The sequence below is a fragment of the Nilaparvata lugens genome, chromosome 11 (assembly GCF_014356525.2).
Source record: "Nilaparvata lugens isolate BPH chromosome 11, ASM1435652v1, whole genome shotgun sequence".
NCBI lineage: Eukaryota > Metazoa > Arthropoda > Insecta > Hemiptera > Delphacidae > Nilaparvata > Nilaparvata lugens.
Genome location: NC_052514.1, coordinates 12,185,563 through 12,200,868, shown reverse-complemented (window position 1 = coordinate 12,200,868; position 15,306 = coordinate 12,185,563). Strand labels below are relative to the sequence as shown.

At 33.7% G+C, this 15,306-nt stretch overlaps 1 protein-coding gene across 3 annotated transcripts in view; it reads right to left on the bottom strand.

Moving 5' to 3' along the window:
* The window catches only part of LOC111049384 (bifunctional heparan sulfate N-deacetylase/N-sulfotransferase), a 210,934-nt gene that overhangs the window by 7,418 nt on the left and 188,210 nt on the right, over positions 1 to 15,306 (bottom strand). For all 3 annotated transcript variants that reach the window (XM_039437594.1, XM_039437595.1, XM_039437592.1), the window contains 3 exons: positions 13,695 to 13,871; positions 7,683 to 7,803; positions 2,663 to 2,867 (listed from right to left, as the gene is read on the bottom strand). In XM_039437594.1, coding sequence (XP_039293528.1) covers positions 2,766 to 2,867; positions 7,683 to 7,803; positions 13,695 to 13,871 — 400 coding nt within the window. In that variant the 3' untranslated portion in view covers positions 2,663 to 2,765. The remainder of the gene's footprint in view (positions 1 to 2,662; positions 2,868 to 7,682; positions 7,804 to 13,694; positions 13,872 to 15,306) is intronic.

Here is a 15,306-nt window from a genome sequence, read left to right as displayed (position 1 = left end):
AAGACAAGTTCTCAGTTCGTCAAATCCTTGTCGCTTTCAGTACGGTAAGTACAGTGGGTATGGTATCAAATATTTAAATTTATTTATGCATTGATAGATACAATATAATTCTCAACTATGAATGATAGGAAAAGGAACAACAGGCTTAAAGCCCAAAACTGTTCCTTCCCCAAATTTAGATAGAAATTGTCCAAAAATAGGTTATGTTTACACTTCCTGATTTTAAACTATCTTATGAAAAAAATCTGAATGATACCAGCATATTTCCACAACCCTCAACCCCCAATAACCCACCCTCCAACCTATAACTAACTTATCTCTAGCCTATTCTCACAAATAATCAACTAGTTTGCAATGGTGTAGCTTACTGTGTATCAGCCAGCACGGAAAACTTCACCATAGAGAAAATCAAAGACCTCAAAGAGATATAGACCCACAATGCCTATGCCTTCCCAATTATAGCTCTTACTTGAAATTGAAGGCCGCCATTGGGGTATTTTAGCACGAGATATTATATCTATATATTTGTAATATTATAGATTACAAAGGCATTGGTTTGTAATAATCTTATAGGTTGCCCCCTCAATGGCCGATTTCAATTCCAACAAGGTCTATAAAATACAGGTCATGACACTACTATTGTTGTGAGCAGCCATTTTATGGGGTCTTTATGGCTGTACATTTGAAAATCCAATCCAATTCAATTTGCTCGTAACAAAATTATGCATTTTAAAAACAATATTCTAGTTCAGATAATATGTGAATTCAGATTTTCAATTTTTTAATTATGAAATTTCAATAATAAATACTTTAATTATTCATTTATTTATTATTAAAAACTGTTCGTATTCTTGTAAATCAAGGATTATTATTCAAAAGGCATTTCAAGTTCCCGATCAATTGAATCTAAAAATCAATAATTCAGTTCCTAGTTGGAATCTAATTTATTATTATTCTGTCGGAACAATTTATTTTACAATTCAAAGCCAAACAATATCCCTTGAACAATATTACAAAATAATACATCATGTTGTTCAATCCATAATGATAACAGCTGATAAATTTAAAAATTATTGGTGAACTAGGACCCCATAAAATGGCTGCTCACAACAATAGTGTCATGACCTGTATTTTATAGACCTTGAATTCCAAGTACGACACTAGCGCTGCATGTGAGTCTATGCATAAGGTCTTTGGAGAAAATATAGCACAAGAAGATATGCCATGGTATAGGTGGTTTATGTTCCAAATTTCAAGTCGATGTTTTGTTACTGACGACTACTGTACGATTACTACTGTTGGCCGAATGAGAGTGTGAGAACGGCACAGTATATGAGAGACCACCAGCGTCACATAGCTTCACGAAAAAGAACTACTAGAATTATCGACTTGAGTTGACAGTTAAATTTGAAACATAAAAGCCCTATATACCATCTTCTTATGCTATATTTCCTCTATGCTAATACTTAACTAGTTTGCAACGGTGTACATTACTGTGTATCAGCCTGCAACGAAAAATTGATACCGTGAACTTGACGAACTACATGGCTTGATTTCCCATTTGTCTCAGTATCTCAAGAAATGCCAACTATGAAATACGCCAAATATTCAATGAACCAGACATAGTGGATGAGATTAAAAGCAGAAGGTTACGGTGGACGGGACACATTCTGAGGAAAGAAGAAAGCGCTCTGACAAGCAGTGTACTGAGGAATAATCCTATAGGAAGGAGACCAGCTGCAAGGCCAAAAACTAGATGGTGGGACCAGGTCCGGAAAGATATGAGGAGGATGGGCCTAAAAGAGGAGGACGCGGGTGACCGAAACTTCTGGAGAGGCTTAGTTGATGAGGCTAAGTACCGACTGGGGTACGAGTGGCAACCGCAGTAAGTAAATAAGTATCTCAAGAAATGATCAGAGTAGGGACCAATTGATGAACTGAGAACTTGACGAACTGAGACCCCCCATTCATCGGATTTTTTATAGTGAGGTCCACGTTATAATATCAATGTTTGATTGGCAATGGTGCTGCTATCCTTGTCTATCATTTAACAAAGCGGATAGCGCTATCTCTTTCTCGCTTTGCTCTGTTGCCAGATCGGCCTTCAACAATGTAGAATTATTAATTAACAAAATATTCAATCTAAATTATGGAAATTATTGAAAAATATAATTTTCTTGTTTAATAAAATATAATTGATTATTTTCTCGCTTTGCTCTATTGCCAAATCGGCTTTCAACATTGTAGAATATTAATACCGTAATTAATTAACAAGATATTTAATCTAAATTATGGAAATTCATTATGAAATTATTGAAAAATATAATTTCTTGTTTAATGAAATATAATTGATTATTTTGAATGAGAATGAACACTTAATATTACATCAATAAACTTGTATCAGTTATCGTCTATAGAAGGCATTGACAAGACGAGGATCAGCAACGTTGTTCTCCTATCTTTCTCCACTGCCATTATAACGTGAACCTCACTAGACATGGCTTAATTTCCCATATGTCTCAGTATCTCAAGAAATGATCAAAATAGGTCCTAATTAATGAACTGACAACTTGACGAACTGAGACCTCTCATTCATCGGATTACTACTCACACTCGTACGACTTACTATTGTGAAAACTCAAAACTGTTTAGTTTAAATTACCAGTGGCTCAGATGTAGTCGTCAAGTGCGTCGATCCAGACGGCAGTGGACATGCGACGGTTATGATGGTGTCCGTGGTGTCCGTGATGGTGATGGTGTCCGTGTCAGGTGTCCGACAAGGCATCCTTCAGCCACTGCGGAACAGTGCGTTGGCCCAGCCGTCGCAACAGTTTCACCAGAGCTGTGTTGTGCGACAAATAGTAACGCTGCAAACAGAAACATACTCACATTTATCTTTCGGTGTTGAATTTAAAGTGATGTAGTGGTGAATATACATACTAAATTTGAATTACCTGATATTATCAAAGAGAACAAAAGTAAATATTTGTGTGCGTCAGCAGTCAAGTCCAGCGTACCAAAAAATATATGTACGTGAATAACAAAAAGTTGCAGGTGTAGAGAATTTCAAGTATCTAGGATGCCCAATAAATGCCACAGTTAATAATCCTATTATATTAAGCGAGCAATTTCTGTTTATCTGATTATATTTTTATATCTGGTTATTCATGTTCAACGGATCTCGAAAACGGCTCTAACGATTTTCATGGAATTTGGAACATAGTAGGTTTATGATATAAAAATTTGATTGCACTAGGTCTCATCCTTGGGTAAACTCGCTGAACGAAATTAAAAGGATAATTCATCCTTGGCTGAAAAAGCTGAGACTTTCGTCGTCTGTGGATAGTAAAAAGTGAGTGAGTGATTCTGTGCCACAGTTAATAATCCTATTATATTGAGCGAGCAATTTCTGTATATCTGTTTATATTTTTATAACTGGTTATCTGGTTATTCATGTTCAACGGATCTCGAAAACGGCTCTAACGATTTTCATGAAATCTGGAACATAGTAGGTTTATGATATAAAAATTTGATTGCACTAGGTCTCATCCTTGGGTAAACTTGCTGAACGAAATTAAAAGGATAATTCATCCTTGGCTGAAAAAGCTGAGACTTTCGTCGTCTGTGGATGGTAAAAAGTGAGTGAGTTATTCTGTGGAAAATCAAAATATCGCATCCCCGAAATTCATAAGCTGACGTATAGCCAGCTGTGAAATATAAACACGATCATTTTAGAGAATTGTGTTCTGTTTATCAATAAATAAAAATAACGAGTGAAGCTCGGTGCCCCGATATTGCTTATAATAAAAGAAAGGATTCAAGCAGCTGATAGGGCCTACTATGCCAATGTCAGATTATTCAAAAGTAAGTTGGTCGGCAGGAGCACCAAGATAACAATATATAAAACATTGGTGCGTCCAGTGGCAAGATATGCGGCGGAAACTTGGGTGATGAATATGGCTGGCAAAAAACTTTAAAAATCTTTAAGAGATCCATATTAAGAAGAATTTACGGTCCCGCTCAAGTTAATGAGCAACAATGGCGAATAAGAAAAAATGAAGAAATAGAATAAAAGGAGAAAATATAGTACGCTTCGTTAAGGCCCAAAGAACAAGGTGGTTGGGGCATGTGATGAGGATGAATGAGGCTAGAATGCTCAAAATAGTATTCAATCGCAAGTTGCACAGCAGACGAAAAAAGGTAGGCCAAGGAACAGGTAGTTGGACCAAGTGATGGATGACCTGAGAAAGATGTGGGTGAGAGGATGGAAAGAAAGATCCATGAGCAGAGAAGAATTGAGGCGTGTTGTGAAGGAGACAAGGGCTCACCTAGGGCTGTAGCGCCGGATAAAGAAAGAAGAAAGATATTGTCGAAGCCACTGGTTCATTGGAACAATTTGAGATACTATTCTCGGTTGTAACACCATTATCAATCTCTTGTAAACTCTAGTTTATAGTATTTGAAATTGTTAGTGGTGTTATACCAATCGTTATGACAATATCAAGTCGCTTTCATTTAATATAGGCCTATAATCTCATTTATTTCAAAAATAGATCATTACAAACAGTATACTGGAAATTTAATTGAAGTTTAGGAATTCTAAGATTGGAAATTATTGCAAAAAGAAATAATTAAAAAACCGTTGAAAATACATCGTAAAAACACTCTCAACCATAATAATGATAAAGAATTTAGAAGTTACGGTATTGTATAAAAAAATATCTGAATGCGTGGAAAAAAGTTTTGAGGATTCTTCAATTGAATTATTCTATTTGGCTTCTAATCCATATTAATTATAAATTTTTGGTTTGCTTATTCTAGGATTAAAAAAATTTGACTCGATTTGATAAAGTAAATGAGCATAACCCACTTTTATCAACATTCGGAAAAGAAACAGTTGGTCTTTAGCTGCGTTTACACCAAAGTTATCAACAAAATATTTACTTCTCCGTCCTTATAGATTCTACAAGCTCCATAATGGATGTCCAGCATGCCTTCAAACCCTTTTATCCTCAATTCTGTGCTGCTTTTATTCGAGGCACTCCTCCAGTTTGTGCTGCTTTTATGAACTGCAGTCACAATGGATGAATCGAGTCAGTCATTCATGAACCTTTCAAATTCATTCGCCATTATTCATTCCATTCATTGAGTGAAGCCGAGCTGTGGAGGACTCACAATTTTTTGTAGAGCTTTTAACGTTTATAGAAAAGGTACCGTAATTGGTGTGTAAGAGTTGTAGTGTATGGGGGATATTCTATTGGAGAATTATTCTTTATTAAATTCATAGGTATTGAAATAGCATGCATTCATGTGGGAATTTCAACGATAGAAAAAATGCAATAGTTTCTATCATTGATCAATTATTGTAGACAGTTCATGAAAATAGATTCATAAGTTACCATTCAAGCCTTTCACACACACACACACACACACACACACAACACACACACACACACACAACACACACACACACACACACACACACACACATCGATTTTTGTTCGTACAATATTTTGCCGTCCTTATAAACTCTTTCATATTAAACGGAACTTGACAAATATAATCTGTTTGTTTGAAATCATCTGTTCAATACTAGTAGTTCTGTGAACAGTAGACCTCACGCAGTATTCTCATCCACAAGTACCAGATGTCAACTGTTTTAAATGTAAACAAACTCAGTTCACGTTTGAATTTGTATTCCATATGATATAATTCATCCAGTTCCGTGATGATCTTTCTATCTGATGAAAATTAATTTTTTAGAATCAAAAATATTATAATTTTTCCAGCATTATTCAGGTCATTTGTTTATTCTTATTCACCTATTAAATTGTTTTTTTTTCGATTGTGAGAATATTGATACTGATACGGCACGCATAATAATACCATGACTGCAAAACAAAATATTGAAACCGAAGACCTTAAAGCTGCGATTAGACCAAATTTATTAGACAAATGTTAATAACTCAAACCTTTTAGATTATATAATTATCATGTAGATATCAACACCTTTATTTAAAGACATATTAACTGCATGCGTTTTCATATTGCCGATACAGCATTGATAAAACTGTAGACGTTTATTTAGCAGTCTCAAAAAACTGTTCTAGCTGAAAAATTAATCATAAATGCCACGTGTTGGCATATACATTGCATCAGGAAAACGAAGTTCAAAACTCTGGTTTTCCTGAACATATGTTTTTGAGATAATTTCTTTGATGCAGCTGTTTCACATTCACCATTATAAAATATTATACAGAGTTTGTGAAAATAAAAATATTTATTGATTACCAAAACAATACTATTATTATATTAATGATAATAATTGATTATTAAAACAATACTCTCATTATATTAATAATAATAATATTATTAAACATATTTATCAATTATCAGAACAATATATTATTGAGGTTAGGTAGAATCATGAAGAAAGCAATAATATAACAGATGTTCTTTTTTGAATTTATATCATATCATTTTGTTATTTCCAATGATTACAACATATGTTAGAATATCACATGTCAATAAATAAGTTATCTCATTTCCATATGGCACTCACCTTACCGCATGTGCATAACCTTACTTAATAGGATCCTTTTTCATCCTTTGAAACCCTTAGAGGTAAAATATCTCAAAATCCGTTCTTAGTGCGCGTCTAGCATGTTTGAAGAATATTTGTGCAAAGTTTCAAGTCTGTAGGACAATTAGTTTGAGCTGTAGTGTGATTTTACATCAAAATTTTCGAAAAATGCTCTCTCCTGGACCTCCCTGTGCTCCTGATCGAAATTTTTCAGCATAGATCTAATTTTTTTTCGTAGCTGAACAAAAAAGTTCCTCATGACTTTGCTGTGCAATGAGCGGTTGAAAAGTACACAATTTTGGGGGGCCCCAGCTCCCTCAGGGGGGCAAATTTCTGAAAATCCTTACTTAGTGGATGTTTTCAGGCTACCATAAACAATCGTGCAAAATTTCAAGTTTTTAGGCTCAGTAGTTTGGGCTGTGGTGTGATTTCAGTCTGTCAGGGCTTAGCCTTTTATAAGTATAGAGATTGGATTGAACATAACTTATCATAAACATGATGAACATATGTGTTTGTCAAGTTCAATATAATAAGTAGACGATAACTCAATCATCAAACCTAGTCTACTTAATAAGTAGACTTGAACTTAATCATTAATTCACAAACCACTTCTGACACCATATTGTGTGTTGTTGAATAAGTAGACGATTAGTAATTTGACAAGTTGTTTATTAATTAGACTAATAGACATGTAGACAAGAAGACAAAAAAGTTCAGGTCATACATAACCTCATAACGATTCACCCTGGCTTGGCCCGCGCTTCCTTCTCTTGTTGCCAACTGAATGAATGAATCAGTACCAACATACAACAAGAACAAGTTATTTTCAATCTAATAGAATCTATATGGACGGAGGAATACTAATATTTTGTTAATAACTTTGGTGTAAACGCAGCTTGAGCCTGTGTTGGTCATTTTCAATCATGCACAAGACTTTTGTATCATAGAATGTAAATGAATCCATTATATAGATTGATAACATCATTCACCATTAAAATTGTATCGAGAGTTCTACTAGACAAATAATGTTTAATTCAAGTGAATTAATTTTACAAATTTACACTGTTTTCACCTCAGAATGAATTTTAATTCTAATTACCTGTAGGAGCTTATAAGCCTTCTCCTCCATGGGCTGGTAGAGACGACCTTTGCCCTTGCCAAGACACTTTGTGTGGTCCCCGTTCAATACTTGGCAGAAGAACCCTTTTTTAGGGTCATACCTGTAACAATAATTCAAATACTGGCATGAATAATCTTCCATTATGACTCAGAAAAACTTTAAACATCAATCTTTTAAAAATCTATACATATAAAAATGAATTAGTTTGTTCCCTATAGACTCGAAAACAACTTGACAGAACGGCATGAAACTTTGGGAATATGTTGTTTGAATATTGGGGATGGTTTCTGACTAGAAATTTTAATAGGGGGGCTAATAGTGGGGCTAAATAGGGGCGCTATCAGTCTAGTCGAGGCAGCCGAGCCGATAAGACGTACTGCCGTGCTTCTCTATCAATCTGAATCGTGTTCCGTATTCTCGTTTGAACTAGTTACTGTCAGTTAAAGTTTTTCAAGGTGTTTTTATTTAAAACATACTAAAATGTCAGGAACCTGTGGCGTTTGCAATGTTAATTTAAGCTCTAGTAAGACTTCGGATGTGGTTGCATGTTCCGGTAGCTGCAAAAAATCTTTTCATCTTGCCTGCATAAAAGACGATAGTGAGGAGACAAAAGTGCGTTCTGTGAAGCAATGGAGATGTAAAGACTGTCGTGATTTCAATAGTCTGATTTCGGATTCCAATGCCAACATTACCAAGGATTTTATGCGAAAGGTACTGGAAGGTTTCAGGAATGACTTCTTCCGAGAACTTAAATTAGTGAGAGATGAAATGGCAGGAGTGGTTGAATCGATTGGGTTCCTATCAGATAAGGTCGACGCAAACAATAGCTTATTGGATGAACTAAGAAAGGACGTTACTAAACTGCAAAACGAAAACAAATTTTTGCGAGCAGCCAATGCATCTGTTAATGCGGCCAACGACGTCATGCAAGAGCGGATTAGAGCGTTGGAACAATACACGCGACGTGACAACGTCGAGATCAGCGGCGTTCCAGCGACAGCCAATGAAGACGTGGTCAGACTGGTGAAGGACGTCGGAGGAATGATTGGATGTGCAGTGGATGATGCACACATCATCGCGGCTCACCGTGTGCCCAGCTTCCGAAACGACCGACCGCCGTCCCTCGTCGTCCATCTCAGCTGTCGAGCCATCAGGGATGAGTGGATCAAACGTTTCAAGGAAAATAGGAATGCTGCCACTGCCGACAGAATAAACGCGTCCTTTCCAAAGCAAAAAGTGTTTGTGAACGAGCATCTTGCCCCAGTGAACAAATTGTTTTTATCCAAATTAAAAAAGAAGTGCCGAGCCATAGGGTACACGTACGTATGGTTTCGTGAGGGAAAATTCTTTGTTAGGAAATCGAATGGTGAGAGATGTCAGAGAATTGTGACCGATGCTGATATTGAAAATCTGAAGTAGGTTATTTTATCGGAGTGATAGAGATGTTTCAATATTGGAAAATGTTTTTGATTGTATTTCATTTTATTTTATTTGTTTTCATATATTATGTTAATTTAAGTTTTTGTAATTTCATATTTTGGTATGGAGGATGATAACGATTATCTACATACATTGAATGATATCTTTTTTGAAACAGTTACTGACAAAAAAACCGTATTCACTCTAATACATTGTAATATTAGAAGTATGCGTCAAAATTTCAACAATTTTCTGACAGAATTCTCACACGTAAAAAACCCGGTCACGTTCATAGTATTAAGTGAAATTTGGATAAACTCTGATGAATTAAATATGTACAATATACCGCATTATAATATGTTTGCTCACTGTAATGATGCTTATAGATCAGGAGGAATAATTTGTTACGCTCTGAACTCTGTCTGTGTTACCGAACAAGATTTCAATTGTATGAAAACAGCCGATTCTATTCTATTGAATGTGAAAATTAATAAACATTATTTCAAATTACTTTGTGTTTATAGACTGCAAGAATTTACAGAAAAAAGCTTTATAACTGAACTAGAGCAAAGTATGCATTATTTAACTTCAAATGCAATTATAGTAGGAGATATTAATATTGACTTATTAAATGGTAAAGAAAATTCAACAATCTATCTAAGTTTAATGGAAAATAATGGCTTCTCATCTATTGTCGATAAAGCAACTAGAATTACCTCAAGAACTAAAACCCTTATTGACCATATTTTCATCAAACATAGACAAATAAATAGTTTTAAGCATGCTATCTTTGATCTGAACATCACTGACCATTGTCTGCTAGGGCTAAAATTTGATGAAAACCGTATTAATCTTGAAGATAATTCATCGTTATCTGTTACTAAGCAATCAATAACCGATATTGATAAAGTTTGTGAATGTCTTCAATTACTTGATTGGAATGATGTGTATCAGATAGAAGATGTAAATTTAAGTTATGAGAGATTTCATTCTATTCTAACGGACCTAGTTAATAAATGCTCTAAAACTATAAATTCTAATAATAGACTTACAAAAGCTAAGATCATAAGTCCGTGGATTACCACAGACCTTTTACGTAAAATAGAAAGGAGAAGGAAATTATACAAATTATTAAAAAAAAGACCTTATGATACACCCCTAAGAGACCATTATAATACTTATTATGACAATCTAAAAAATGAAATTGATTCTACAAAGAGAAACTTCTATTCAAATTGTATTCGTATTGCTGATGGAGATCCGGCCAGACAGTGGAGAGTAATCAACAGCTTAACTGGTGAAAGCCGTAATCAAATTTTTGATAAGGTGGAATTGGAGGACGGTACTATTGAGTGCGACCCCCAAAATGTAGCCAACAAAGTTAATCGTTATCTAATCAATGTTGTTCAGCCCGATTGCAATACACCTTCTTCTGTCTGCCTTGGTCTTTATCATCAGTGCCGTTCCTTTTTCATAGAACCAACTACAGATAATGAAATCTTAAAAGTTATCTCTAATCTTAAAAATAAGAAATCATCCGGCTTTGATAAATTTAATGTTCTACTAATAAAAAGAATTGCCTTATATATTGCACCCGTACTGACCCATATTTTTAACTTAAGCTTCAGTAAAGGAGTTTTCCCAGAAATGTTAAAGATGAGTGTCGTAATACCAATTTTCAAAAAGAAAAATTCAATAAAATTAAATAACATCAGACCTATTAGCTTGCTTTCCGTTTTCTCAAAAATCCTAGAAAAGCTTATGATAAATAGATTAGTAACTTACCTAAATAAAAATAATTTTTTCTCCCAAAAGCAGTTCGGCTTCCAAAAAGGAAAATCGACTGAAGATGCCCTTTTAAATTTCTCAAATCTAGTTTACAATAGTTTGAATAATAGCAATAAAACAACCGGTCTCTATATAGATTTCACAAAAGCATTCGATTTAATTAATCATGAAATTCTATTTTTAAAGCTTGAGGCGGCCGGAGTCAGGGGAGTGGCGCTGCGGTGGTTCCGCAGTTTTCTGAGTAACAGGGAACAGCAGGTGAGGGTTGGCGCTGAGGGCTGCCTCAGTAGCCCCCTTCCCGTCACCGTCGGCGTCCCCCAGGGCTCCGTTTCCTCAGCTATTTTATTCATTATCTTTATTAATGATCTCTTAAATATAAAGTTCAATGGAATAATTCAAGCCTTTGCAGATGACATTGCTTTCTTGTACTCCCATAAAAGCAAAGAAGTTATAAAAAATAATATAGTAGCTGATTTGAGTATCCTGAGAGAATGGTGCAGTAAAAATAAAATGATAGTTAACGTATCTAAGACAAAATACATAAACTTCGACTATAGAGCTGTAGACTTTTCCGCCCCAATCCTATATCATTCTCAAGGGTGTACTCGAGAAGACTGCAGCTGCGAAGAAATTGAAAGAGTTGACTCTTTTAAATATTTAGGACTAACATTTGATGAAAAAATGTCTTGGAAAAAACACATTCAGATTTTACATGGTGACATTAGAAGATCAATAAGGAAATTCTATTATCTCAGAAATTTATGTGATCAAACTCTGATGAAATCATTATATTATGCTTTGATTCATTCTCGGCTCCAGTACGGTTTGATATGTTGGGGTGGAACATTCAAAACTTTCATAAATAGATTGCGAATATCACAAAATCATATTATTAGATTAATATTACATAAAAGAAAAAGAGAAAGCTCTTTCCCCTTATATTGCAATTTGAAAATCATGCCTATTCAAAATCTTTATATTTTTAAGGTTCTAAAAATGTTTTATTTAATAAGTGGAAATTGTGGAATTGAAAACCTGTATTACAATATGAGAAGTAATGATAGGATTCTGTACCGTACCCCTAAAGTTAAAAAATGTATTTTTAGAAATTCTTGTTTGTTTATAGGGCCCTATTTATTTAATAAATTACCACTTAATATTAAAATATGTGCTTCTTACACTAAATATTGTAAAAAACTCATACATTGGCTATTTGAATTGAATGATACATCGACCTTGAGAACTGTATTGAGATAACTTATCCGTTTATATGCCTATTCTGTTCTATTATCTTATGTTTATATATTACCTACTTTGTTTACTTTGTTGATATTAACTGATTATAATATTGCAAATCCTAATAATGATCATATTATCCATGGTGTATTAGACAAGATGTTTACACGCTGCAGGTAGTACTGACGACTATTCAAGTTTATTATGCTAGACTAGACTCAAACTATTGTTGTTTTATAAATTTAATATTATGTATTACACACTGATCACAATAACTGGATAACGTGATCAGTTAATTTCCAAGATTCTGTTTGTGTTTTTACTATGTCTCTCAAGAAGGAAATAAATTCATTTATTCATTTATTCATTTATTCAATAATGATTATATATTATTAATCCATTTTACAGACCTATGTTTTCAAAATTGTCGGCCGAGCGGCTAACGTAGAACGGGAAGATTATCATGCGCATGATTCAAGATCATGTTGTGATGATTTAGCATCTAAACTTACCAGCTGTAATAAACACGTCACGCTGTGATGAACGGTATAGTTCTAAGCACATAGGAATTCCGTATTGAGATGTTAATAAAAATATTGATTGTGAGATAAATTTCATGATTCACCAAAGAAAGTCAAGTGCGACATGAGATACATTGACTTTTTGGCGGTACGAAGTTCGCCGGGTAAGCTAGTATAAAATGAAAATTTAGAGGTAAACAGCTTTCAAGTAGAAAGCCTCTTTTGCATCGTATAATTGAATTAATTAAAAAAACACTTTACTCACATGGGCTACTTTTTAACAAATTAATAAAAAAAATAATAAAAATCTTGAAGTACCTTTTTTTTAAGTTTTTAAAAAATAGAGGGTATTTCAAGATATTTATATTGTTTTTATTAATTAATACACTCCCGATACCTATAAAAATGCTTTCTTTCGGCCTATTTTCGAATGTATAATATTCACTTAAGCGAATTGAAACACACAGGAAATAAATAAACCTCTTCATTTTTTCTAAAGTAGCATTTGTTAATTGTTCATTTTCAATTTAGTTCATGCTCTCAATAAAGTGTTGTGTACGAGATCCAATACGGTATAATATATTGAAATAGATCTAATCACATCTGGAAAATAAAACTCAATTCCTGAAATTTCTCAAGGAGATTAGAACGAGTTAAATTATAGAAATTTTAATGAAAAACTTCTGAATTCAATGAAAAATTCCTTCATCAAAACAATTCCCCATTCTCAAGATCCCAATACTCTCTCAGAGCTACAATGAACAATTTTGCTCCAATTTTATTACAATATTACAATCAACATAACACTCCATTCCACTGTAGATCAATAGGCTGTTTTCACACCTAACGATTGTCGGCAGACACTCAAATTAGCCTATGATTGTCTGAGAATCAATTGCTGGTGAGAATTAGCCAATCGGAAATCGGAAGACGATTCTGAGTGTCGGCCAACTGAGTATGAGAACAGCCACAGGCTATTCAATTAAATAAAATATGTGAGTGAATAGAAAGTAAATTATTGACGAACCTCAAGTGGTTTGAATAGTTGAAAACTGGTGTAATTTTGAGGAACTTCTGCAGCTGGTCCATCACTTCGATAGGATTGGATCGGAGTTGATCTCCATCGATTATATGCAGCTGCTGCGGAGTGTAGTACGTCAGCCATCTCTCTAGATGTTGCGCGTATTTGCCAGGGTTCAAGCACCTACAAACAAATTAAATTGCAAGTTTTAAATTAATTATGTAAATGAGAATACATTGAGAACTAACGCATAGTCAAGTAAAATTGCAACTTTATTAATTTAATATGGAAATTAGAATATATTGAGAACTCATAGTCAGGAACGAATATATTCAAGAATGAAAAACCAGATCCTCTCTTACTAAGGGTGATAACATAGTGGAGCGGGGATTGTAGCTTCAAACTTGAGAGTGTTAAAAATAGTGCATCTTCAAATGACTAAAAAGTTGTATTGTTTTTTATAAACCCTCTCATGAATGAATTATTTGATATCCTCTGAAGAAAATATTTCAATGCTTTTTATCAACTAAGATGAGTACAAAAACATCCCTTGTTGGTCAGATATAAATTTTCTGATCACATAATATTGTGTAATCAATGTGTCCTCATATGAGGTCATCATGCATATAAGTCACTATTATCCAATCATTGTGTTATAGCATAAATTAATGTTGATGAAACAAGGATACAATACAGATAAAAACAGGAAATTCTCAGGAAAGTGTTTTATTTGCAATAAAATATACATAAGTACTCAAATTAGATACATAAAATCATTTTTATGAGATGTTATCATAAATTGAATTGAATTAAACACAGTGGAAGGCGTGTTCTATAGTGGTTTAAATGAATTATATTCAATTCAAATTGGATTAATAGAAACCTACATTCATTCATCTAATGAGGTAAGGAACCAACATAGTGATTGATAAAAAGTTACAATTAAGTAGCATATAAGTAATAGTTCAAGAGAACTACTATCTCACAATATATTATTGAGCAAGTTCAAAACAACAGTTTTGACAGTTAATTTTGAATTAACAGTAAGGAATGAATTGCACAAATCATGCACAATTTCAAGCTGTTGCATTTGATTGATGTTAAAATTGAGCATGTAATTGAATACTGTACTGCATTGAAGTTCATGGATATGGATATTCATCTATTTATTCCATTGACAATCACAAGTCATTATTACAATATAATATATGATTGGGACAACAAGCATAGCCCAATGAATGAAAGTTTCAGAAAAAGAATGAGGTTGTCATAACCGTTATGATTTCACTTTTCACTCAAAGTCCAATTCTCACTAAAAAACTAATGACTAAACTATAAAATGAATATGATGACATTTCAAGCTGGCTGTAATAGTTTTTATTTGAATATTCGAGTAATTGTTAATTATTTCCGTTGTTCGTTGTGTTCATTTTCATTCAGTATTATTGCACTTATTTTAGCTTTGTATTGCTTTTTTTAAATCAATTTATCCTAAGTGACGCATCTTCTAGAAAAGTACCATACATACTGTAACAATCAATATTCATTGTTCCAATTATGAATGATGAAGATTATGCGATTATTCTCTCTATTTCGTTGTCTCTTTCGTCATGCCTGG